The sequence below is a fragment of the Pecten maximus genome, chromosome 9 (assembly GCF_902652985.1).
Source record: "Pecten maximus chromosome 9, xPecMax1.1, whole genome shotgun sequence".
Classification (NCBI taxonomy): domain Eukaryota; kingdom Metazoa; phylum Mollusca; class Bivalvia; order Pectinida; family Pectinidae; genus Pecten; species Pecten maximus.
In genome coordinates, this window is record NC_047023.1 from 1,043,381 (window position 1) to 1,066,981 (window position 23,601).

Sequence of the window (23,601 nt, forward strand, 5' to 3'; positions counted from 1 at the left end):
TCATTTATGCAATGACAACCTCCTTATTAGCCCACCATCATCAGATGGTGGGATCTTCAAATCTCCCTTCATCCACAGTCCATTTGTGAAGAATTATTAGTCCCCTGCCGTTTGAAAAACAGGGGGACTTTAGGTTTACCCTCCGTCTGTCTATATGTCTGTCACGCAATAGTTGTCCAGACAACTCCTTATAAACTTGGTATACATGATCAGTATAACATGTAGTTGTGCATCCCACATTTTTTTTCTCGAAAAAACATTTAAAAAAAAATAGGAAATAAATAGGTGCACTTCTAGCTCAGGCAGGGGACTTTGTATTGCTGTTGGGGGGGGGGGGGGGGGGGGGGGGGGGGGGAGAGATGTACCAGGAGTCTATAAAGAGTCTATAAAGACGATTGTTACATACTCCTGTTTGTCTGTCAGCATGTTAGGAGTGAAACGACTGGTTCCCCCATTCTTATATAGTATAATGTGACTCTGCAGGATGTCTTTGGCAGTATGCTTCAGTGAGGTAGCACTATAAAGTCGGTATAATTTCCTCACTTTCACAAGGAGACCACCACAAACATACCGCAGCCTCCAAAAACACACATGAATCTCGCTCACAGGGGAGGCCATCCTTAAAAAACCTTAGCTGTTGATACGATTTAAACAATATATACTAAACCAAGCATTCAATGGAAGGCACCAAGATGGAATCTGTTGTTTTGAAATCAATTTTGTATAAAATTCAAATTCAGAAAAATAATGCAAATTTATTGATTCCCTTGAGAATTGTCCATCAACTGCAATGACATTTTTTTTTTGGGGGGGGTTACAGAAAATTGAGTGTGTTGATGGACAGCTTGATTTGGTTTAATTCTTAATTGATTATATTCCAGTGAGTTTAATAATCTGTAACAGTCCTGTACGATTCTAGCAGTGTTACTTTGTCATATTCATGTAATAATAATATTCTATACTATAATGACACTCCATTCCAACACATCGAGTGCAGCTCTAAATGTATCACATCTCGTCACTATGCAGTGCTGAATATTTAATGTCGTACACTAGTGTATGTTATATATGACTCCGTACACCTTGTATGTGTTTGTGGTCTTTGTTTATAATTGCAATAACTCTACTAATAACATTTGTTACTGAATTGTTGCTGAAAAAAGTCTGCAGAAAACATTTTAATATCTACACATGTCCATTTTGAAAGATTGAATGCTGATGACGTTTTCTCATTTTTTTAAATTTTTTTTTTGTAATAGACATTTATATGTTACTGTGACACTACAACTGTGAAATAAAATCTGAAGACATAGACTGTAACCTTGGAGGAGTTCTAAGAACTTTGAAGACTGCAGCATACTTAAAGACCATGTGCCTCGATCTTGTATACAGGGCCATCAGACACCAGGAAGGTTTCCTGTATCCTATCATGTGTCATCTCCATCAGACACCACAAAGGTTTCCTGTATCCTATCATGTCCATCAGAAACCATGAAGGTTTCCTGTATCCTATCATGTCCATCAGACACCATGAAGGTTTCCTGTATCCTATCATGTGTCATCTCCATCAGACACCATGAAGGTTTCCTGTATCCTATCATGTCCATCAGACACCATGAAGGTTTCCTGTATCCTATCATGTCCATCAGACACCATGAAGGTTTCCTGTATCCTATCATGTCCATCGGACACCATGAAGGTTCCTGTATCCTATCATGTGTCGTGTCCATCAGACACCATGGAGGTTTCCTGTATCCTATCATGTCCATCAGACACCATGAAGGTTTCCTGTATCCTATCATGTCCATCAGACACCATGAAGGTTTCCTGTATCCTATCATGTGTTGTGTCCATCAGACACCATGAAGGTTTCCTGTATCCTATCATGTCCATCAGACACCATGAAGGTTTCCTGTATCCTATCATGTGTCATGTCCATCAGACACCATGAAGGTTTCCTGCATCCTATCATGTCCATCAGACACCATGACGGTTTCCTGTATCCTATCATGTCCATCAGACACCATGGAGGTTTCCTGTATCCTATCATGTCCATCAGACACCATGAAGGTTTCCTGTATCCTATCATGTCCATCAGACACCATGAAGGTTCCCTGTATCCTATCATGTCCATCAGACACCATGAAGGTTCCCTGTATCCTATCATGTCCATCAGACACCATGAAGGTTTCCTGTATCCTATCATGTCCATCAGACACCATGAAGGTTTCCTGTATCCTATCATGTGTCATGTCCATCAGACACCATGGAGGTTTCCTGTATCCTATCATGTGTTGTGTCCATCAGACACCATGAAGGTTTCCTGTATCCTGTCATGTGTCATGTCCATCAGACACCATGACGGTTTCCTGTATCCTATCATGTCCATCAGACACCATGAAGGTTTCCTGTATCCTATCATGTGTTGTGTCCATCAGACACCATGAAGGTTTCCTGTATCCTATCATGTCCATCAGACACCATGAAGGTTTCCTGTATCCTATCATGTGTCATGTCCATCAGACACCATGAAGGTTTCCTGCATCCTATCATGTCCATCAGACACCATGACGGTTTCCTGTATCCTATCATGTCTCATCAGACACCATGAAGGTTTCCTGTATCCTATCATGTGTCATGTCCATCTGACACCATGAAGGTTTCCTGTATCCTATCATGTGTCATGTCCATCAGACACCATGACGGTTTCCTGTATCCTATCATGTCCATCAGACACCATGAAGGTTTCCTGTATCCTATCATGTGTCATGTCCATCAGACACCATGAAGGTTTCCTGTATCCTATCATGTGTTGTGTCCATCAGACACCATGAAGGTTTCCTGTATCCTGTCATGTGTCATGTCCATCAGACACCATGACGGTTTCCTGTATCCTATCATGTCCATCAGACACCACAAAGGTTTCCTGTATCCTATCATGTGTTGTGTCCATCAGACACCAGGAAGGTTTCCTGTATCCTATCTTGTCCATCAGACACCATGAAGGTTTCCTGTATCCTATCATGTCCATCAGACACCATGAAGGTTTCCTGTATCCTATCATGTCCATCAGACACCATGAAGGTTTCCTGTATCCTATCATGTCCATCAGACACCACGAAGGTTTCCTGTATCCTATCATGTGTCATCTCCATCAGACACCACGAAGGTTCCTGTATCCTATCATGTGTCATGTCCATCAGACACCATGAAGGTTTCCTGTATCCTATCATGTGTCATCTCCATCAGACACCATGAAGGTTTCCTGTATCCTATCATGTGTCATGTCCATCAGACACCACAAAGGTTTCCTGTATCCTATCATGTCCATCAGACACCATGAAGGTTTCCTGTATCCTATCATGTGTCATGTCCATCAGACACCATGAAGGTTTCCTGTATCCTATCATGTGTTGTGTCCATCAGACACCATGAAGGTTTCTGATTTATTCACTAGGGAAGTGTGACTTTTTTGCCAGAACTACTGAAAATTCATGGTAATTTTTTGTCACCATTTATCTAAGAAACATTCTAATAATGAATTGTTAAAATAGATTTTGTGGTATTTTTTCTGTGTTGTATAACATGTATTCAGTGTGAAGCACAAAATGTTTTGAAAATCTTCTACACAATAAAATATTATCAACTCTATCATTTCTGTTTGTGTTCTTTAGGACTTATTCAACATAAAATTCTACTAAATACTGGTAACAAGGGCATAACAATAGTAATAATTATTCTACTTACTGTTAACAAGGGCATAACAATAGTAATAATTATTATAATAATACAAGTCATCATTAGCATATCTCTTTTGCATATACAGTTTCATTATATGGGTAGTGACCTTCTACATTTATATTGGATTCAGAACACAAGAAGCCTTAAGTAAATTTTTCATCAAAGCAAATAGCCGTACTAGCATTATAAGAACCGGGATTTAAATTTGTATTCTACACCAGATCTGGGAAGTGACCAGTGTTTTGTAAATCATTACTGACAGAAAAATCATTGATATCTTACATAATAAAATATATCACTCACTTCATGTTTCTTATCACTGATTTATTGGCCCCATAAATACAATATCCACATGACATTCTTACTAATTAAAGTCAACAAAACTACAATATTGAACAAATAAATGTCATGACTAGTTAAGTCTGTAATAACAGGTAGCTATATATGTATACACTGCTATGTATCCTTTCTGGTGAAGTACATGAAGATATCACCAGGATACATCAATGACTGACAAAAAATGTCATACAACACGTGCATGTCTGCAACAAAAATTAAACAGTTTGTTATGGCTACTGAAGGCAGTAACCAAATAATAAAGACTTAATTCTTCTTCACCGCATCAGACGATCCAAAACATTTGTCAAAAAAGACTGGTATTAAAATCACAACAATGGACATCATGCAGAAGAATTTGATGAAGGCTGACCCATAAAATATTGCATCAGAGTCCCTGGGAAGCTTGATAGTTTCCATCATTAAAGTCACACACAAGCTTGAAATGATCTGTAATATTTTAGATATACTGTGAACTGAACTCTGTTTTCCTCCAGATGAATTCTTCCTTTGATGTACGCCCCAAATCCAAATCCTGCAAACAAAGGATAGATAATGTACAACATGGAGGTTACAGGACATTTATGTGTAACAGGAGAGGAGAAACTGTAGCGGCCAGGCGACCACTAGCCGTATGCTCTAGCAATTGAGCTACCTGGTCACCGACCCAATCCAGTCCCGCTACATATGTACAATGTACAGAACGACATATCAAATCTATTGTGCTGCAAATCGGACTTTCTTGCTAGGATTTATAATTATAAATCAAATCTAAATCTAATCTCCTTCTTTGATTATTTTTCCATAAAAAACAATAATGCTGCCAGTAATTACATTCACCAAATGTCAGAGATCTGGGCATTTTTCATTTTTGCAGTCCAAATTGTTGAACCAATTGGACCTGTGTTGTTTGTTTGTGAAATAAAGACAAACCTGGTGATTTTATGTTGTTTTCAGAGAAGCCTTGACACAGATTTCCAAAGCCTTCCTAGTTAACATTTGCAGGTCTGTCAAGGTATATGTTTGAAATATTACATTTAAAAACTGACGAACCGGTTTGTCCACATAAACAAACAGTCCCCAGTTCACTCTACCCACCTGCCAGACAGGAAATGTCCCTGACGACGGAGAAGAAGAGTGTGGTGTCGGGGTGGACCCAGGCGGAGGTAGAACACCATTTGTAGGCCATAGGTACAGACCAGAGAGGGTCATAACCAAGCACCAATACGACTGTGTACGTTAGCACGTATCCTCCGATGGCCAACATGGTTCCTAACAGGTAATGTTTGCTGCGGAGTCTAGCAACAACATCCATGTGAATTATCTCCCCTAATCCTATACCTGTCAAGATTAAAACAAAATAAATTGACAGGCTACAATCTTTCTATAATGTTCATGCTTAATATACCTAATGCATTCTACACAGCCCAGTAGTTTACCTAAAGCATATTCTACACAGAACATGTAATTTTTATTTTTCAAACTTAATTTCTCAGAAAGTTCTTAAATCTTTGTTAGATTTCATAATTATAAAGGTTTTCCTTGTTATCAGATTATAAAGAGGAAAAGAAAAAAGAAGAGAAAAGTAGAGAAAAGATGTCCAGAGAACCAATCAAGATCAGTCTTACAAAGAACCAATCAAGATCAGTCTTACAGAGAACCAATCAAGAACAGTCTTACATAGAACCAATCAAGAACAGTCTTACAGAGAACCAATCAAGAACAGTCTTACATAGAACCAATCAAGAACAGTCTTACATAGAACCAATCAAGAACAGTCTTACAGAGAACCAATCAAGAACAGTCTTACATAGAACCAATCAAGAACAGTCTTACATAGAACCAATCAAGAACAGTCTTACATAGAACCAATCAAGAACAGTCTTACATAGAACCAATCAAGAACAGTCTTACATAGAACCAATCAAGATTGAATTATCCGGTTCGGACCAGGTGAGCTAAAAATATCAGAAATATCTCTCCAGTACTTTTTAAGAAACAAGGGTAGTTTATTGACACACAACCATTAAGGACCACGAATACAGGGTGACTTGAATAGACCATCATCTGATGATGGTTGGCTTAAAAAAAACTCAACTTCTTCAACACTATAGATCCATGTGATTTAATAATGTAAGTTTAAAAGTAATTGGTATAAAATCTTTTTTTTTTTACTTAAATTTACTTTGATGAACGTACCAATGAAAGTCCCCATAATGACCTGATGGGGAAAATGTGTTGCTATGAAAACACGAGATATATTTACTGCGATGATAAGTACAGCGAAACTCGTCCATACTGCAGCGTGTACAATACTGAAATAAAATCCAAAATAAACCATTACACAATCTAATCAAAATCTAGACCGTTATTTTCACTACGTTACATGTAATATCTAATAACATTGCATAAGGGGTCACGCTCTGGTGACCTTTGTTATCTCAATATTTCACTTTCAGGTCAAATTGACAATTTTCCGATGTCATCGATCTCACCCATTCGTCACATCATGCATTTGAAGCTTACCATTTCGGTACAACATGTATATCTATAAACAGATTGACAGATTATGCAAGCTATGAACTCTAGTCATGCTATTTCGCACATATGAAATTCACGTCCAAGATTCTGTAAGGAGTAATTTGATTGGTTAATCCAAAAGGTCATCCTGACACAACCCCTTATGCCATGTCATTAGATGTTCATGTAACTTAGTGAGAATGACAATCTAGATTTCAATTAGATTGACTATTACAGATATTTTTCAAATTCCTGAATTATTTCAAATATTTTCAATATGGTTGGGAAATTGAACATTATATGCATTCTACAACAGTTACCTTCTCTTTAACATAATTAATGTTTGTAGTTACTAGTTACTCTAAATGTACTCTACAGAACTTACGGAGAAATTAAATATAAAACAGGTATATCAATATGGATGAGACATTAAAATTGGCACTACTTGCTAAAATATTTATCAACAAAAACAATGTTGAATGAGAAAGGAGGACAGACATACCAGACAACCACTAAGACAAGGAGACAGACAGATCCAAGACAACCACAAGGACAAGTAGACAGACAGACCATACAACCAGTCGGAGACAAGGCGGACATACATACCATGACAAACCACGAGACAAGGAGACTAGACAGACCAGACACACCACAAGACAAGGAGACAGACACGAGACCATACAACCACCAAGACAATGGAGACATAACAGACCCAATACAACCACTAGACAAGGATGACAGACAGCCCTCAGTGACAACCACAAGACAAGGAGACAGACAGACTCAGTACAACCACGAGACAAGGGACAGACCGACCAGACATACCCACTAAGACAAGGAGACAGACAGGACCAGACAACACCGAGACAAGGAGAACAGGACAGACCAGACAACCACGAGAACAAGGAGACAGCACGGACCAGACAACCACAAGACAAGGAGACAGACAGACTCAGACAAACCACAAGGACAATTGTAGTACAGAAGACCAGACAACCACCAGACAAGGAGACAGACAGACCAGACAACCACGAGACAAGGAGACAGACAGACCAGACAACCACGAGACAAGGAGACGAGACAGACCAGACAACCACGAGACAAGGAGAAGACAGACCAGACAACCACGAGAGACAAGGAGACAGACAGACAGACAACCACGAGACAAGGAGACAGACAGACCAGACAACCACGAGACAAGGAGACAGACAGACCAGACAACCACGAGACAAGGAGACAGACAGACCAGACAACCACGAGACAAGGAGACAGACCAGACCAGACAACCACAAGACAAGGAGACAGACCAGACCAGACAACCACAGAGACAAGGAGACAGACCAGACAACCACAGAACAAGGAGACAGACAGACCAGACAACCACAATGACAAGGAGACAGACAGACCAGACAACCACAAGACAAGGAGACAGACCAGACAACCACAAGACAAGGAGACAGACAGACCATGACAACCACGAGACAAGGAGACATAAGACGAAGACAACACACAAAGACAAGAACAGACAGACCAGAACAAACCACATACAGAATAAGGAGAAACAAAGACAAAGACAGAAACAAAGAGACAAAGGAAGACAGACAGACCAGACAAACACAGAGACAAGGAGACAGACAGACAACAACAGAGGACAAGGAGAAGACCAGACAGACAAACCACAAGACAATGAGCAGATACCAACACACAAACCACAAGAACAAGGAGACAGACCAGACAACCACAGAGACAATGGAGACAGGACAGACCAGACAACCACGAGACAAGGAGACAGACAGACACAGAACACACAACAGAACAGAGACAGACAACTAACGATACAGAAAACAACCAAGACACAAGACAAGAACAGACCAACAACAGAACAACGACATAGCAGACCAGACAACCACGAGACAAGGAGACAGACCAAGACAACCACGAGAGACAAGGAGACAGAAGACCAGAAACCACAAGACAAGGAGACAGACAGACCAGACAACCACGAGAGACAAGGAGACAGAAAGACAAAACCACGAGACAAGGAGACAGACAGAACCAGAACAACCAACGAAGACAAAGGAGAAGACAGACCAGACAAACACAGACAAGGATGACAGACAGACCAGACAAAAAGAGAAAGGAGACAGGACAGAACCAGACAACCAAACGAGAAAAGGAGACAGAAAGACCAAGACAAACAAACGAGAGACAAGGAGAAAAGAGAAGAACAGACAACACGAGACAAAAGGAGACAGAAGACACAGACAACAACAACAAGGAACAGACAGAACAGGAATACAACACAGAGAACAAGGAGACAGACAGAACAAGAAACCACAAGAAAAAAGGAGAAAGAACAGACAAGACAACCACAAAACAAGGAACAGACAGACCAATGACAACAAGAGACAAGAAGACAGAAACAGACACAGAAAACACACTAGACAAGGAGACAGACAAACAACAACAACACTGAGACAGAGAGACAGACAGACCAGACAACCACGGAGACAAGATTAAGAACAACCAGACAAACCACAAGACAATGAGACAGACAAGACACAGAAACAACAAGACAATAAAGGAAAGACAGACCAGACAAACAACGAGACAAGGAAATAACAACCAAACAACCACGAAGCAAGGATACAAGACAACCAGACAACCAGATGACAAGGATAGACAGACAGACCAACAACCACGAACAAGGAGACAGACAGACATACAAACCACAGACAATATGAACAACATGACCAACAACCACATACAATTAGAACAACAACCAACAACCACGAAGAAAGATAAAACATACCATACAACCACGATACAATTATACATACCATACAACCACAATACAATTATACATACATAGAAGAAAACACACAGAACAAGGAAAAGAAGACAAATACAACCAACGAGAGACAAGGAAACAGGACAACCAGAAACCAACGAGAAATAAGAGAACAGACAGAACCAGACAACAACGAACAAGTAGACAGACAGAGCAGACAACCACAAGACAAGAGACAGACAGACCAGACAACCACGAGACAAGGAGACAGACAGACCAGACAACACGAGACAAGGAGACAGACCGACCCAGACAACCACGAGACAAGGAGACAGACAGACCAGACAACCACGAGACAAGGAGACAGACCGACCGACAACCACGAGACAAGGAGACAGACAGACCAGACAACCACAAGACAAGGAGACAGACAGACCAGACAACCACGAGACAAGGAGGACAGACAGACCAGACAACCACTAGACAAGTAGACAGACAGACCAGACAACACAAGACAAGGAGACAGACAGACCAGACAACCACGAGACAAGGAGACAGACAGACCAGACAACCATCGATACAAGGAGACAAGACAGACCAGAAACCACGTAGACAAGGAGACATACCAGTGACCATACAACCACTATACAATTATACATACATACCATACAACCACAATACAATTATACATACATACCATACAACCACTATACAATTATACATACATACCATACAACCACAATACAATTATACATACATACCATACAACCACTATACAATTATACATACATACCATACAACCACAATACAATTTTATTTTACATTGAAGAGATTATAATCTTTAGTTTATAATAATTATCTATTAATTTATCAACTTTTCATGATCTAAATTAATACTACGGTCTCCTATCAACTTTGGATAAAGAGACTCTCTACCTTGTTAAGATAAAACTTTTTGTTCTGCCTGGTTGATAACCAATTAGTATATACCAGTGGAGCCCGACCAGATACCTTTGATGTTTCATTGTAGAGTCCAATATGGCCTTGACCAGGACATAGAACACTGCTGAGGTCACCATGGCATGGCCTGAAGGACTTCCTGAATGAAACAGGTACAAAAAAGATTGAAAACTTTCCTTTATAGATCAACGTCATCTGGTTCTATTTCAAAAGTTACATTGAAGTTAGATGTATACATACCTGGTCCTGTACCACAGGTAATATTGTATACCTACCTGGTCCTGTACCACAGGTTATATTGTATACATACCTGGTCCTGTACCTCAGGTAATATTGTATACATACCTGGTCCTGTACCACAGGTAATATTGTATACATACCTGCTCCTGTACTACAGGTAATATTGTATACATACCTGGTCCTGTACTACAGGTTATATTGTATACATACCTGGTCCTGTACTACAGGTAATATTGTATACATACCTGGTCCTGTACTACAGGTAATATTGTATACATACCTGGTCCTGTACTACAGGTTATATTGTATACATACCTGGTCCTGTACTACAGGTAATATTGTATACATACCTGGTCCTGTATCACAGGTAATATTGTATACATACCTGGTCCTGTACTACAGGTTATATTGTATACATACCTGGTCCTATACCACAGGTAATATTGTATACATACCTGGTCCTGTATCACAGGTAATATTGTATACATACCTGGTCCTGTATCACAGGTAATATTGTATACATACCTGGTCCTGTACTACAGGTTATATTGTATACATACCTGGTCCTGTACTACAGGTAATATTGTATACATACCTGGTCCTGTATCACAGGTAATATTGTATACATACCTGGTCCTGTACTACAGGTTATATTGTATACATACCTGGTCCTGTATCACAGGTAATATTGTATACATACCTGGTCCTGTATCACAGGTAATATTGTATACATACCTGGTCCTGTATCACAGGTAATATTGTATACATACCTGGTCCTGTACTACAGGTAATATTGTATACATACCTGGTCCTGTACTACAGGTAACATCGTATACATACCTGGTCCTGTACTACAGGTGATATTGTATACATACCTGGTCCTGTATCACAGGTAATATTGTATACATACCTGGTCCTGTATCACAGGTAATATTGTATACATACCTGGTCCTGTACTACAGGTAATATTGTATACATACCTGGTCCTGTACTACAGGTAATATTGTATACATACCTGGTCCTGTATCACAGGTAATATTGTATACATACCTGGTCCTGTATCACAGGTAATATTGTATACATACCTGGTCCTGTACTACAGGTAATATTGTATACATACCTGGTCCTGTACCACAGGTAATATTGTATACATACCTGGTCCTGTACTACAGGTAATATTGTATACATACCTGGTCCTGTACCACAGGTAATATTGTATACATACCTGGTCCTGTACTACAGGTAATATTGTATACATACCTGGTCCTGTATCACAGGTAATATTGTATACATACCTGGTCCTGTATCACAGGTAATATTGTATACATACCTGGTCCTGTACCTCAGGTAATATTGTATACATACCTGGTCCTGTATCACAGGTAATATTGTATACATACCTGGTCCTGTACTACAGGTTATATTGTATACATACCTGGTCCTGTATCACAGGTAATATTGTATACATACCTGGTCCTGTATCACAGGTAATATTGTATACATACCTGGTCCTGTATCACAGGTAATATTGTATACATACCTGGTCCTGTACCTCAGGTAATATTGTATACATACCTGGTCCTGTACTACAGGTAATATTGTATACATACCTGGTCCTGTATCACAGGTAATATTGTATACATACCTGGTCCTGTACCTCAGGTAATATTGTATACATACCTGGTCCTGTACTACAGGTAATATTGTATACATACCTGGTCCTGTACCACAGGTAATATTGTATACATACCTGGTCCTGTATCACAGGTAATATTGTATACATACCTAGTCCTGTATCACAGGTAATATTGTATACATACCTGGTCCTGTACTACAGGTTATATTGTATACATACCTGGTCCTGTATCACAGGTAATATTGTATACATACCTGGTCCTGTATCACAGGTAATATTGTATACATACCTGGTCCTGTACCACAGGTTATATTGTATACATACCTGGTCCTGTACTACAGGTAATGTTGTATACATACCTGGTCCTGTACCACAGGTAATATTGTATACATACCTGGTCCTGTATCACAGGTAATGTTGTATACATACCTGGTCCTGTATCACAGGTTATATTGTATACATACCTGGTCCTGTACTACAGGTTATATTGTATACATACCTGGTCCTGTACCACAGGTTATATTGTATACATACCTGGTCCTGTACTACAGGTTATATTGTATACATACCTGGTCCTGTATCACAGGTAATATTGTATACATACCTGGTCCTGTATCACAGGTAATATTGTATACATACCTGGTCCTGTACTACAGGTAATATTGTATACATACCTGGTCCTGTACTACAGGTTATATTGTATACATACCTGGTCCTGTACTACAGGTGATATTGTATACATACCTGGTCCTGTACTACAGGTTATATTGTATACATACCTGGTCCTGTATCACAGGTAATATTGTATACATACCTGGTCCTGTATCACAGGTAATATTGTATACATACCTGGTCCTGTACTACAGGTAATATTGCATACATACCTGGTCCTGTACTACAGGTTATATTGTATACATACCTGGTCCTGTATCACAGGTAATATTGTATACATACCTGGTCCTGTATCACAGGTAATATTGCATACATTGGGTATATTCCCCTAAATCCTAGATTGATCACTGCTGGTCCAGTTTTACAGGTGAGGTAGTATTGTGTACATACCTAGTCCAGTTTCACAGGTAAGGTAGTATTTTGTACATACCTGGTCCAGTTTTACAGGTGAGTTAATATTGTATACATACCTGGTCCTGTACTACAGGTGATATTGCATACATTGGGTATATTCCCCTAAATCCTAGATTGATCACTGCTGGTCCAGTTTCACAGGTGAGGTAGTATTGTGTACATACCTAGTCCAGTTTTACAGGTAAGGTAGAATTTTGTACATACCTGGTCCAGTTTTACAGGTGAGTTAATATTGTGTACATACCTGGTCCAGTTTTACAGGTGAGGTAGTAATTTATACATATCTGGTCCAGTTTCACAGGTAAGGTAATATTGTGTACATACCTGGTCCAGTTTCACAGGTGAGGTAGTAATTTATACATACCTAGTCCAGTTTTACAGGTAAGGTAATATTGTGTACATACCTGGTCCAGTTTCACAGGTAATAGTGTGTACATATCTGGTCCAGTTTCACAGGTAATATTGTGTACATACCTGGTCCAGTTTCACAGGTAAGGTAATATTGTGTACATACCTGGTCCAGTTTCACAGGTAATAGTGTGTACATATCTGGTCCAGTTTCACAGGTAATATTGTGTACATACCTGGTCCAGTTTCACAGGTAAGGTAATATTGTGTACATACCTGGTCCAGTTTCATAGGTGAGGTAGTAATTTATACATACCTGGTCCAGTTTCACAGGTAAGGTAATATTGTGTACATACCTGGTCCAGTTTCACAGGTAATATTGTGTACATACCTGGTCCAGTTTCACAGGTGAGGTAGTAATTTATACATACCTGGTCCAGTTTCACAGGTAAGGTAATAGTGTGTACATACTTGGTCCAGTTTCACAGGTGAGGTAGTATTGTGTACATACCTGGTCCAGTTTTACAGGTGAGGTAGTAATTTATACATACCTGGTCCAGTTTCACAGGTAAGGTAATATTGTGTGCATAACTTGGTCCAGTTTCACAGGTGAGGTAGTATTGTGTACATACTTGGTCCAGTTTCACAGGTAATATTGTGTACATACCTGGTCCAGGTTTACAGGTAAGGTAATATTGTGTACATACCTGGTCCAGTTTCACAGGTGAGGTAGTAATTTATACATATCTGGTCCAGTTTCACAGGTAAGGTAATATTATGTACATACCTGGTCCAGTTTCACAGGTGAGGTAGTAATTTATACATACATGGTCCAGTTTCACAGGTGAGGTAGTAATTTATACATACCTGGTCCAGTTTCACAGGTGAGGTAATATTGTGTACATACCTGGTCCAGTTTTACAGGTAATATTGTGTACATACCTGGTCCAGTTTCACAGGTGAGGTAATATTGTGTACATACCTGGTCCAGTTTCACAGGTGAGGTAGTAATTTATACATACCTGGTCCAGTTTTACAGGTGAGGTAGTAATTTATACATACCTGGTCCAGTTTCACAGGTGAGGTAGTAATTTATACATACCTAGTCCAGTTTTACAGGTAAGGTAATATTGTGTACATACCTGGTCCAGTTTCACAGGTAATAGTGTGTACATATCTGGTCCAGTTTCACAGGTAATATTGTGTACATACCTGGTCCAGTTTCACAGGTAAGGTAATATTGTGTACATACCTGGTCCAGTTTCATAGGTGAGGTAGTAATTTATACATACCTGGTCCAGTTTCACAGGTAAGGTAATATTGTGTACATACCTGGTCCAGTTTCACAGGTAATATCGTGTACATACCTGGTCCAGTTTCACAGGTGAGGTAGTAATTTATACATACCTGGTCCAGTTTCACAGGTAAGGTAATAGTGTGTACATACTTGGTCCAGTTTCACAGGTGAGGTAGTATTGTGTACATACCTGGTCCAGTTTTACAGGTGAGGTAGTAATTTATACATACCTGGTCCAGTTTCACAGGTAAGGTAATATTGTGTACATAACTTGGTCCAGTTTCACAGGTGAGGTAGTATTGTGTACATACTTGGTCCAGTTTCACAGGTAATATTGTGTACATACCTGGTCCAGTTTCACAGGTGAGGTAGTAATTTATACATACCTGGTCCAGTTTCACAGGTAAGGTAATAGTGTGTACATACTTGGTCCAGTTTCACAGGTGAGGTAGTATTGTGTACATACCTGGTCCAGTTTTACAGGTGAGGTAGTAATTTATACATACCTGGTCCAGTTTCACAGGTAAGGTAATATTGTGTACATAACTTGGTCCAGTTTCACAGGTGAGGTAGTATTGTGTACATACTTGGTCCAGTTTCACAGGTAATATTGTGTACATACCTGGTCCAGGTTTACAGGTAAGGTAATATTGTGTACATACCTGGTCCAGTTTCACAGGTGAGGTAGTAATTTATACATATCTGGTCCAGTTTCACAGGTAAGGTAATATTATGTACATACCTGGTCCAGTTTCACAGGTGAGGTAGTAATTTATACATACATGGTCCAGTTTCACAGGTGAGGTAGTAATTTATACATACCTGGTCCAGTTTCACAGGTGAGGTAATATTGTGTACATACCTGGTCCAGTTTTACAGGTAATATTGTGTACATACCTGGTCCAGTTTCACAGGTGAGGTAATATTGTGTACATACCTGGTCCAGTTTCACAGGTGAGGTAGTAATTTATACATACCTGGTCCAGTTTTACAGGTGAGGTAGTAATTTATACATACCTGGTCCAGTTTCACAGGTAAGGTAATATTGTGTACATACTTGGTCCAGTTTCACAGGTGAGGTAGTATTGTGTACATACCTGGTCCAGTTTTACAGGTGAGGTAGTAATTTATACATACCTGGTCCAGTTTCACAGGTAAGGTAATATTGTGTACATACCTGGTCCAGTTTCACAGGTGAGGTAGTATTGTGCTGGTTGCATGGTTTCCAACTCTTCCTTTTCCTTGTAATGGAATGTCTCTCCAACCCACCAGTATGGCCGGTCACCATGGAGGATACTTGAAATATTTAAAAACAGACACAAGTCTGAGCAGAGTAGAACTGGACAGAACATGAGAATGAGGTCCAACAAACTTCAACAGACAAAGCCTAAGATGGCCACCTAACAGCCATTCTGTTTACCTGATTAGACTCAATATTGTATGGTAACAACGAGAGACCAAAGGAAACCTACATATTATGAAATTGGAGAAATATCTCTCAAGTTCTTCTCAAGAAATTGTGATAACAAACTTCAACTGTCAAATTACAAGTCAGCCATTTTGTTTTCCAGAACAGACTCCAAATTCAATGGGCACAACTAAGTGAAACCAATATGTAAAGTTTGAGAAATATCCTTCCAGTACTTCTCAAGAAATAGCAATAACAAGACTTGTTTACAAATGCATGACACTTACACCACAGCTCAACGAATGTGATGTGATTTGACCACGGACCCTGTGGTGATTTGAATAGTCAAGCTAAAAAGGACAAGCCCTTATCTTGAAATCAATTTGATGCACCCATCAACAATTAACACAGGTAATTACTTTCAACAATAATGAGAAAACAACCTGTATGAGATATATGTACTTGGTATACACGGATGATTTTTCAGGTTTGATTGAATCAGAGGAGATCAATATTAGAAGTCAGCTTTATTTATTGCCTTCAATCCAGTGCTGTTGTATATAGTTCTATAATTTATTTACTGTTAGATATAACCTGGACAATTCAAATGAAAGAACTTACAGTTTTAAGACTGCATTCAGCCATTCTGCGACACAGGCGACCCACAGCAGTTGTTTCCCTCGGAACTGGCTCAGGCAGAAGGTAAGAGGAAAGTAAACAAGGAAGGCATAGCGAGGGTCGCCAAGTTTACTCAGAAACAACATCCATTGTGAATATTCCTACAATATAATCAAACAATAGAATTCAATCATCTGTTGTAAATAAATGTAAAACATGGCCGTCTCATCAACGGTTTATATCTGATTATCCTGTCCCACCAACAAGCCATCACATAGTAACCTTCCCCAAGCTGCCATAAACCTGGTTGTCCCACTATCAATCCACCACTAACCTGGTTGTCCCACTATCAATCCACCACTTACCTGGTTGTCCCACTATCCAGCCACCACTAACCTGGTTGTCCCACTATCCAGCCACCACTAACCTGGTTGTCCCACTATCAATCCACCACTTACCTGGTTGTCCCACTATCAATCCACCACTTACCTGGTTGTCCCACTATCCAGCCACCACTTACCTGGTTGTCCCACTATCCAGCCACCACTTACCTGGTTGTCCCACTATCCAGCCACCACTAACCTGGTTGTCCCACTATCCAGCCACCACTAACCTGGTTGTCCCACTATCCAGCCACCACTAACCTGGTTGTCCCACTATCCAGCCACCACTTACCTAGTTGTCCCACTATCCAGCCACCACTTACCTGGTTGTCCCACTATCCAGCCACCACTTACCTAGTTGTCCCACTATCCAGCCACCACTAACCTGGTTGTCCCACTATCCAGCCACCACTAACCTAGTAGTCCAACTATCCACAATGTGTAAGGCATTGGCCACAGACCTCTGAACTAGTGACTGACAGCAGGACAATGCCAGCAGTTTTACAAGACACTTCTTCATGGTAATGTACTGTACCCTAACAATTAATCACATCATGTTTTTGTGAGTATAGGACTGCAATGTAAATTAAATAAAAATCTGCCATGGAAACACTTAATTACCAGTGACCAGTTCACTCTACCATTAAGCTAAAGGCAAATTTCCACTAGCCTGAGCTAATGAGGTGACCTATACTCTCTACTTTTACACTAACTCCCTCCTTCACAAATATTTCACCCCCAAAGACAACCACAACCCAGGTTCTATACATGTACATGTAGCTCCATGGAAGCCTCTCTATCTCCTATAGCTTTTACTTGGAGTGTTCAACGGCACCTGAGATCTGTAAAAGGAAGGAGTTGTGAAAAATATCCTGCCCGCACTGGGGCTTGAACCAGTGACCTTTCCCTCTCAAGGCAAACATCCTACCACAAGGCTTTGGGGAATTCTTGCCAGCTTATCTAGTCTAAGCTAGCAAGGTAACCTTATACTCTCTCCTTCAACACTTTTATCATATTTTTTATAGGATGTTTGCTATCTCAATATAACATCTATGTATTTTGACAAAGATTAACCCTACATAAACTTACACTGTACTGTTCCTGTATGTAGCGTATGGCCAACCAGCCAAAGTGGTGGACCTGTGTTACAGAGTCCAGTATAGACATATCACAAGTCTGGGCAATCCAAAATCCCAGGGTCAGTACATTGGTTAATGGTCAAACTATATCAGACTGAAATAAAATCACACATTAGAAAAACAAAGGATGCATATGAAAGTACTGCCTATACATCCATATATACCGGTCAGTGTGCATATAAACAAATACCATATTAAGCTACAAAGACATTTTGACCAAAAGTTAAAATACTTCATAATTTGCAAAATGAAGGCATATTTTATCTCAAAGATTGTACGTAAGGTGTGCATACTAAAATGAAGAATACATTATTAACATATCAAGTGATTAGGATCGGAGCACAGGGACACGTTACAATAGTAGGCCTAATGTATGTATAAAATATATGGCGGGTCGATATAAACATAACACAAATAAATCGACCCCCATATATTTTATACATACATTACTATTGTAACGTGTCCCTGTGATCGGAGGTTTGGCTCAGTTGCGAGAGGCTAAGTATGTACATCTGTATGACATCAGTTTGTCAGAACGGAGCTAAAATCCTAGACATTATAAAAGCTTATGATTACTCACGAAGACATATTATGGTATGTTATCATCAGAAACAAAAACACAACTTAGAAAATATAGCCTAGTAGTACTAGTACTCAAAGTGATCTGGAGAGCCTCCCAGTGAAACGAAAGTAGGTAAAGACTAATAAATGATCCGGAATCGCCTGAGACTAATAAAAGATCCGGAATCGCCTGAATCCCAAAAGCTATATATGTCTCCTGGCCCATTGACTACGCCTGTATTGATCATTTTAATTTATTTGTTTATTCATTTATTTTTAATAAATACTCTTTAAAAAGACAGGATATAAATCAAAATTTACAATTAGTTTTGTATTTAAAATATAGTTACAATAAATGTTACAGCTAGATTTTTTAATTAGAATCTACCAATTGTCTAAAGATTATTGTAATTTTATTGATTTTGTGTTTCCTGAGATACTAGTGTAAGGCGGAGTAACTTTGACCACTTGGGTATCTTCGACCATTTTTGAAAATTATCCTAAGCTTAATAAATATATAATACAAACAATATAAACTGGCTGGGTACATTCGATATCATATTCTATCCGGTTTGTACAGTAGTCATGACAACCATATTGCTTTTAAATATTTGAAATTAACGCGATATTTTGCGGAATTTCGTTAACTCCCAATTTTCATTCGTATTAACGATATATGTCATCTATTTCAAAATAAAAAAGTGTATCGGATGTTTATAAATTTAAAAATTATCTAACATTTATGTTAACAAAACAAAAAAAAATTATTCAATAAACAATATTATTTTTTCATATTTTGTAAGTGGTCAAAGTTACCCCTATGGAATATACGCAAGGGGCTTAACTTCGACCACACATATTCAGAAAATATTTTGTAATCTAGGATGATTTCTGATATTGATTCTACGGTCAAGTTGTAGATGTACAATGTAGGCCCCTTTGAGTATCTTGTCTGCAATACATCTCTGTATATTCACAAACTAATCCTTATTATAATATAATTAAAGATTTAAATAAATCTATAGATTCTTAGAACTGTTGAGTTGGAATTAGACGTGTCAATGTCTGGTTCGAAAAAATCTATCAATATGTTTGATCATTCCTTTTCATGCCTCATTTGGAAGTGTGTCGTCTTTTACATTAGTTTTTGCTTTTGTGACTGAAAATATGATTTATGAGAAATGTATCTAATTGATATCTCTCTTTCCATGCAGACACAATCATGCCCAGAATACACAAAGGTTAATACAGCAAATACAGGGAGAAAAAAATGGAGTCTGCTGTTGCAGCTGTACGTGCAGGTATCATGTCATTTAGAGTGGCTAGCAAAACATACAATGTTCCCAAGACAACAATTCTAGACCACGTGATCAGAAGAATAGAAGCGGGATATATATACATGTATATAAACAAAAAACAAAAAACAAACAAACAAAAAAAAAACAGGGCGAGGGCCATATCTACATCCCAAAGTAGACGAAACGATGGTTGCTAAGTTAATCGAAGCTACTGACAAAGGTTTTGTCATCAACAAGAGACAGCTCCTAGTAAAACCTAGCCGTCTCTGTCAAAACGTTGGAAGCGGTACAAGCTTTCGGAATAAAATACCCGGAAATGATTGGTGGAGAGGCCTGAGGAGGACATCCACAATTAGTGCTACGAAAGCCTGAAAACTGTCCACATCCAGACTTCGTATGTTGAACAGACCTGTCATCACCAAATATTTTGATGACTTGGGGAAAATTGTGACGGAAGTGACTCTCCAAAATAAGCCTCACCTGAACGCAGATTAAACTGTAAAGCAGTTCAAGCCTACGCCTTCTCAGGTATGTGCCAAGAAAGGTACTTGGTCACCCTCGGCCACAACAAGTAATTCTCGCGGAAACATAGCAATTTAAGCATGTACATGTATAAATACCTCGAGTGTACATGTTGTAATGCCTCATTTGTGTATATATATATCCGAAGGCAAAAACAAAAAAGTGCGTATTAGAATCATTCGCCACAGTTGACGATCCTTAGGGTATAATATGGATATGCCAAAGTGAAGCTTGGATGTGTGATGTTTTAGGCAATGAATGGTTCAGCAATGTCTCTAAAACTGTGGCAATGAAAGATCGCCGTTGATTATCATGGACTCTCGTGGGTCGCATGAAGTGTTGGCGCCTCTTGAAAAGGCGATCATCCATGTTTGATTGCCCCGAGCAAATGCCAGAGCAGACGGTCAATGAACGTCCCAAAGATGGTGGCGATCTTTTACCATCCGAGAACGCTGTGCCATCCGTCGATGTTGGTTCCTCAGACCTAAATATTTCACTCCTTTCCAGTGACACAGGGCAGTTGACGCCACTTCTCCTAACAGACACGTGACCACAAACGATGATCCACGCGTCTCTGAAGCAGCTCTCTCTAGTGCTATACCACATGAGCACACATATCCTCTTCTTATGGCACTCATTAGTGGATATGATGAGTTAGAGGTGAATCACCTGGACACTGGTTTAGACTCGTCTTTCACGGAAATTGAAAACTTATTTTCGATTCCAGCTCCAATTTAAAAGGGGAAGTCGAACAGAGAAGAGAAAGCAAACAAACCATCGCCTCTTGACAAGTGATGAAGTTATAAATGAGAAGAAGAGTGCAGTAGAGGAAAAAGAGAGGGAAGAACGAGAAAATGGAAAAGAGAGAAGTCAATTTAGGTAAAATGTGTTTTATCGGTCTTGGATATATGACATCAGGGCAAATATGAACAACGACCTAGACTGGGCAAAATTTTCATCTTGTCAGAAATGGATGCATATAAAATGCATCCCCAAAACTGTCACCTGTGTGAGAATCGAGCTTTAATGTATGTGCTGTCAAAGTTATATATACATATACCGGTATATACAAGAGGTCCATGGGCCAAAACGGCCATCTGACTATAAAGACCTTTATACTATTGTAGTATACATATTCAGTAGTAGGTATAGTGGCACTGTTGGTCATGGCAGCCATCTTGGATTTTGAACCAAATAACAAACTTGGTCAGGACCATCTCAGGATTATTGTAGCAAAGTTTGAGCTGAAAGACGGAGGTGAAAGTTTCGAAGAAGTTTGAAATAGGTGTTGTTTTGGAAAACCATGATTGTGCAATTACCAATTCGGTATGTTACGAAATGGTTACAGTGGCTGCCATGTTAAAATTTTCATGAGGCTGAAAAATAACAACACTTTGTTGGTTCCTCTTTCATAACATCCTCACTAATATCCAGCTCAATGACACAAGTGGAACTGGAGAATAATTTTATAATACGTTTTTCAAGATGGCCGCCAAAATAACAACACTTGGTCAGGACCATCTCGGGATCATTCCAGACAAGTTTCAGATCAATTCCACCAGTTGAACTTGAGAAGAAGTTTGAAATATTAATCTTAAAAAGAACTTTTCAGCGGCGCAGTGATGGTCGGCCCGATATCCTGACATCATTATAGTGGAAGTCGTTTCTTAGATGATATGAATACCTGGATCTCTGTATGTATTTACATACAATGGTTCGAATTTTACACATACAAAAACTGTACTATTAATATCCATTACACTACAAGCAGGACAGGAAATTCAAATCTTAACCTTCGGATCACCAACTCATAGTGCATATCGTACATTTTGCTAATTATTAATACCTGTTATATATATCCTGGAGGGTTAAGGTTGACAGACGACTGGATAGTGTCACATACCGTCCTACTCATAAAAGGTGTCCTCGAGGGTCAGGGTTGACAGACAAATATTGTCACACACCATCCTACTCATGAAGGGTATCCTGGAGGGTCACGGTTGACAGACCAATATTGTCACATAATATCCTACTCATGAAGGGTATCCTGGAGGGTCACGGTTGACAGACCAATATTGTCACATAACATCCTACTCATGAAGGGTATCCTGGAGGGTTAGGGTTGACAGACCAATAGTGTCACCCAACATCCTACTCATGTAGGGTATCCTGGAGGGTCAGGGTTGACAGACGGATGGATGGTGCCACACACCATCCTACTCATTTTCCTTCATGCATTCTAATTTTCATATAATGTGGTAATAAGATTTCTTCCCAGGCTTAATCTATGTACAAATGTATATAATTATTTAGATAAACTTGTTGAATTATGTATAAGGACACTACAATCCTAATTACAAATTGGCAATAATGAAGCACCATAATTGGTTGACACCTACTGATTCGGCTGTCAGAGTTATTTGTAAATTTATAATGTTTCCTGATAATAACAGAAAGATGAGATTCGAAACACAATTTAATTATAGATACAAAAGTAAGAAAGTTACAGTGATAATTAACAATCAAATTAAGTGGTGTACAAGGTGTTGTATTAAATCAGCACTGTTAATTACTTATCTTATAACAGCTAGCATTGACTAACCCTTTTCTTTTTCGTTTCTGCAGGATTAAGAATATTTATGAATCCAACACTTCATAGTTCCAAAAAAATCATGATCAAACATAATTCATCAAGCTCTCTTGTCAATTGTAAACCA

The 23,601-nt window shown here is 39.1% G+C and overlaps 2 protein-coding genes across 47 annotated transcripts; one reads left to right on the plus strand and one right to left on the minus strand.

The window, feature by feature from the left end:
• Positions 1-356: 356 nt before the first annotated feature.
• On the plus strand, positions 357-3,651 carry LOC117334319 (multiple epidermal growth factor-like domains protein 6). 44 transcript variants are annotated; one of them, XR_004534086.1, is made up of 6 exons: positions 357-1,458; positions 1,537-1,907; positions 2,032-2,272; positions 2,404-2,449; positions 2,837-3,084; positions 3,124-3,651. XR_004534086.1 is itself a non-coding variant. In XM_033893850.1 (5 exons), exons 1-5 carry the CDS (start codon positions 1,370-1,372, stop codon positions 3,256-3,258), a joined length of 960 nt encoding a protein of 319 aa, XP_033749741.1. In that variant the 5' UTR covers positions 357-1,369; the 3' UTR covers positions 3,259-3,651. The 44 variants fall into 44 exon arrangements, 8 of the variants coding, with proteins under 8 accessions (XP_033749741.1, XP_033749745.1, XP_033749742.1 ...); XR_004534087.1 differs by having other exon boundaries at positions 3,261-3,651; XR_004534088.1 differs by having other exon boundaries at positions 3,392-3,651.
• Positions 3,652-4,044: 393 nt separating this feature from the next.
• On the minus strand, positions 4,045-19,193 carry LOC117334321 (glucose-6-phosphatase 2-like). 3 transcript variants are annotated; one of them, XM_033893861.1, is made up of 8 exons: positions 19,084-19,193; positions 18,454-18,597; positions 16,985-17,142; positions 16,133-16,251; positions 10,400-10,487; positions 6,277-6,392; positions 5,176-5,418; positions 4,045-4,612 (listed from the first exon to the last, which is right to left on the minus strand). In XM_033893861.1, exons 2-8 carry the CDS (start codon positions 18,529-18,531, stop codon positions 4,506-4,508), a joined length of 909 nt encoding a protein of 302 aa, XP_033749752.1. In that variant the 5' UTR covers positions 18,532-18,597; positions 19,084-19,193; the 3' UTR covers positions 4,045-4,505. The 3 variants fall into 3 exon arrangements, with proteins under 3 accessions (XP_033749752.1, XP_033749750.1, XP_033749751.1); XM_033893859.1 differs by having other exon boundaries at positions 10,325-10,487; XM_033893860.1 differs by having other exon boundaries at positions 10,325-10,487; positions 19,158-19,176.
• Positions 19,194-23,601: the final 4,408 nt, after the last annotated feature.

Bases quoted from the DNA above. Each gene is read 5' to 3' on its own strand.
- LOC117334319 (XM_033893849.1), top strand. From the start codon at position 1,370: ATGTGCCTCGATCTTGTATACAGGGCCATCAGACACCAGGAAGGTTTC. The intron at 1,908-2,031 runs GTTTCCTGTATC...GACACCATGGAG, and splicing joins GTCCATCAGACACCATGAAG to GTTTCCTGTATCCTATCATG. The intron at 2,319-3,006 runs GTTTCCTGTATC...GACACCATGAAG, and splicing joins GTCCATCAGACACCATGAAG to GTTTCCTGTATCCTATCATG.
- LOC117334321 (XM_033893859.1), bottom strand. From the start codon at position 18,531: ATGTCTATACTGGACTCTGTAACACAGGTCCACCACTTTGGCTGGTTG. The intron at 17,143-18,453 runs GTAAGTTTATGT...ATTATATTGTAG, and splicing joins ACATACAGGAACAGTACAGT to GAATATTCACAATGGATGTT. The intron at 16,252-16,984 runs GTAAGTTCTTTC...AAATATTTCAAG, and splicing joins CTGAATGCAGTCTTAAAACT to TATCCTCCATGGTGACCGGC.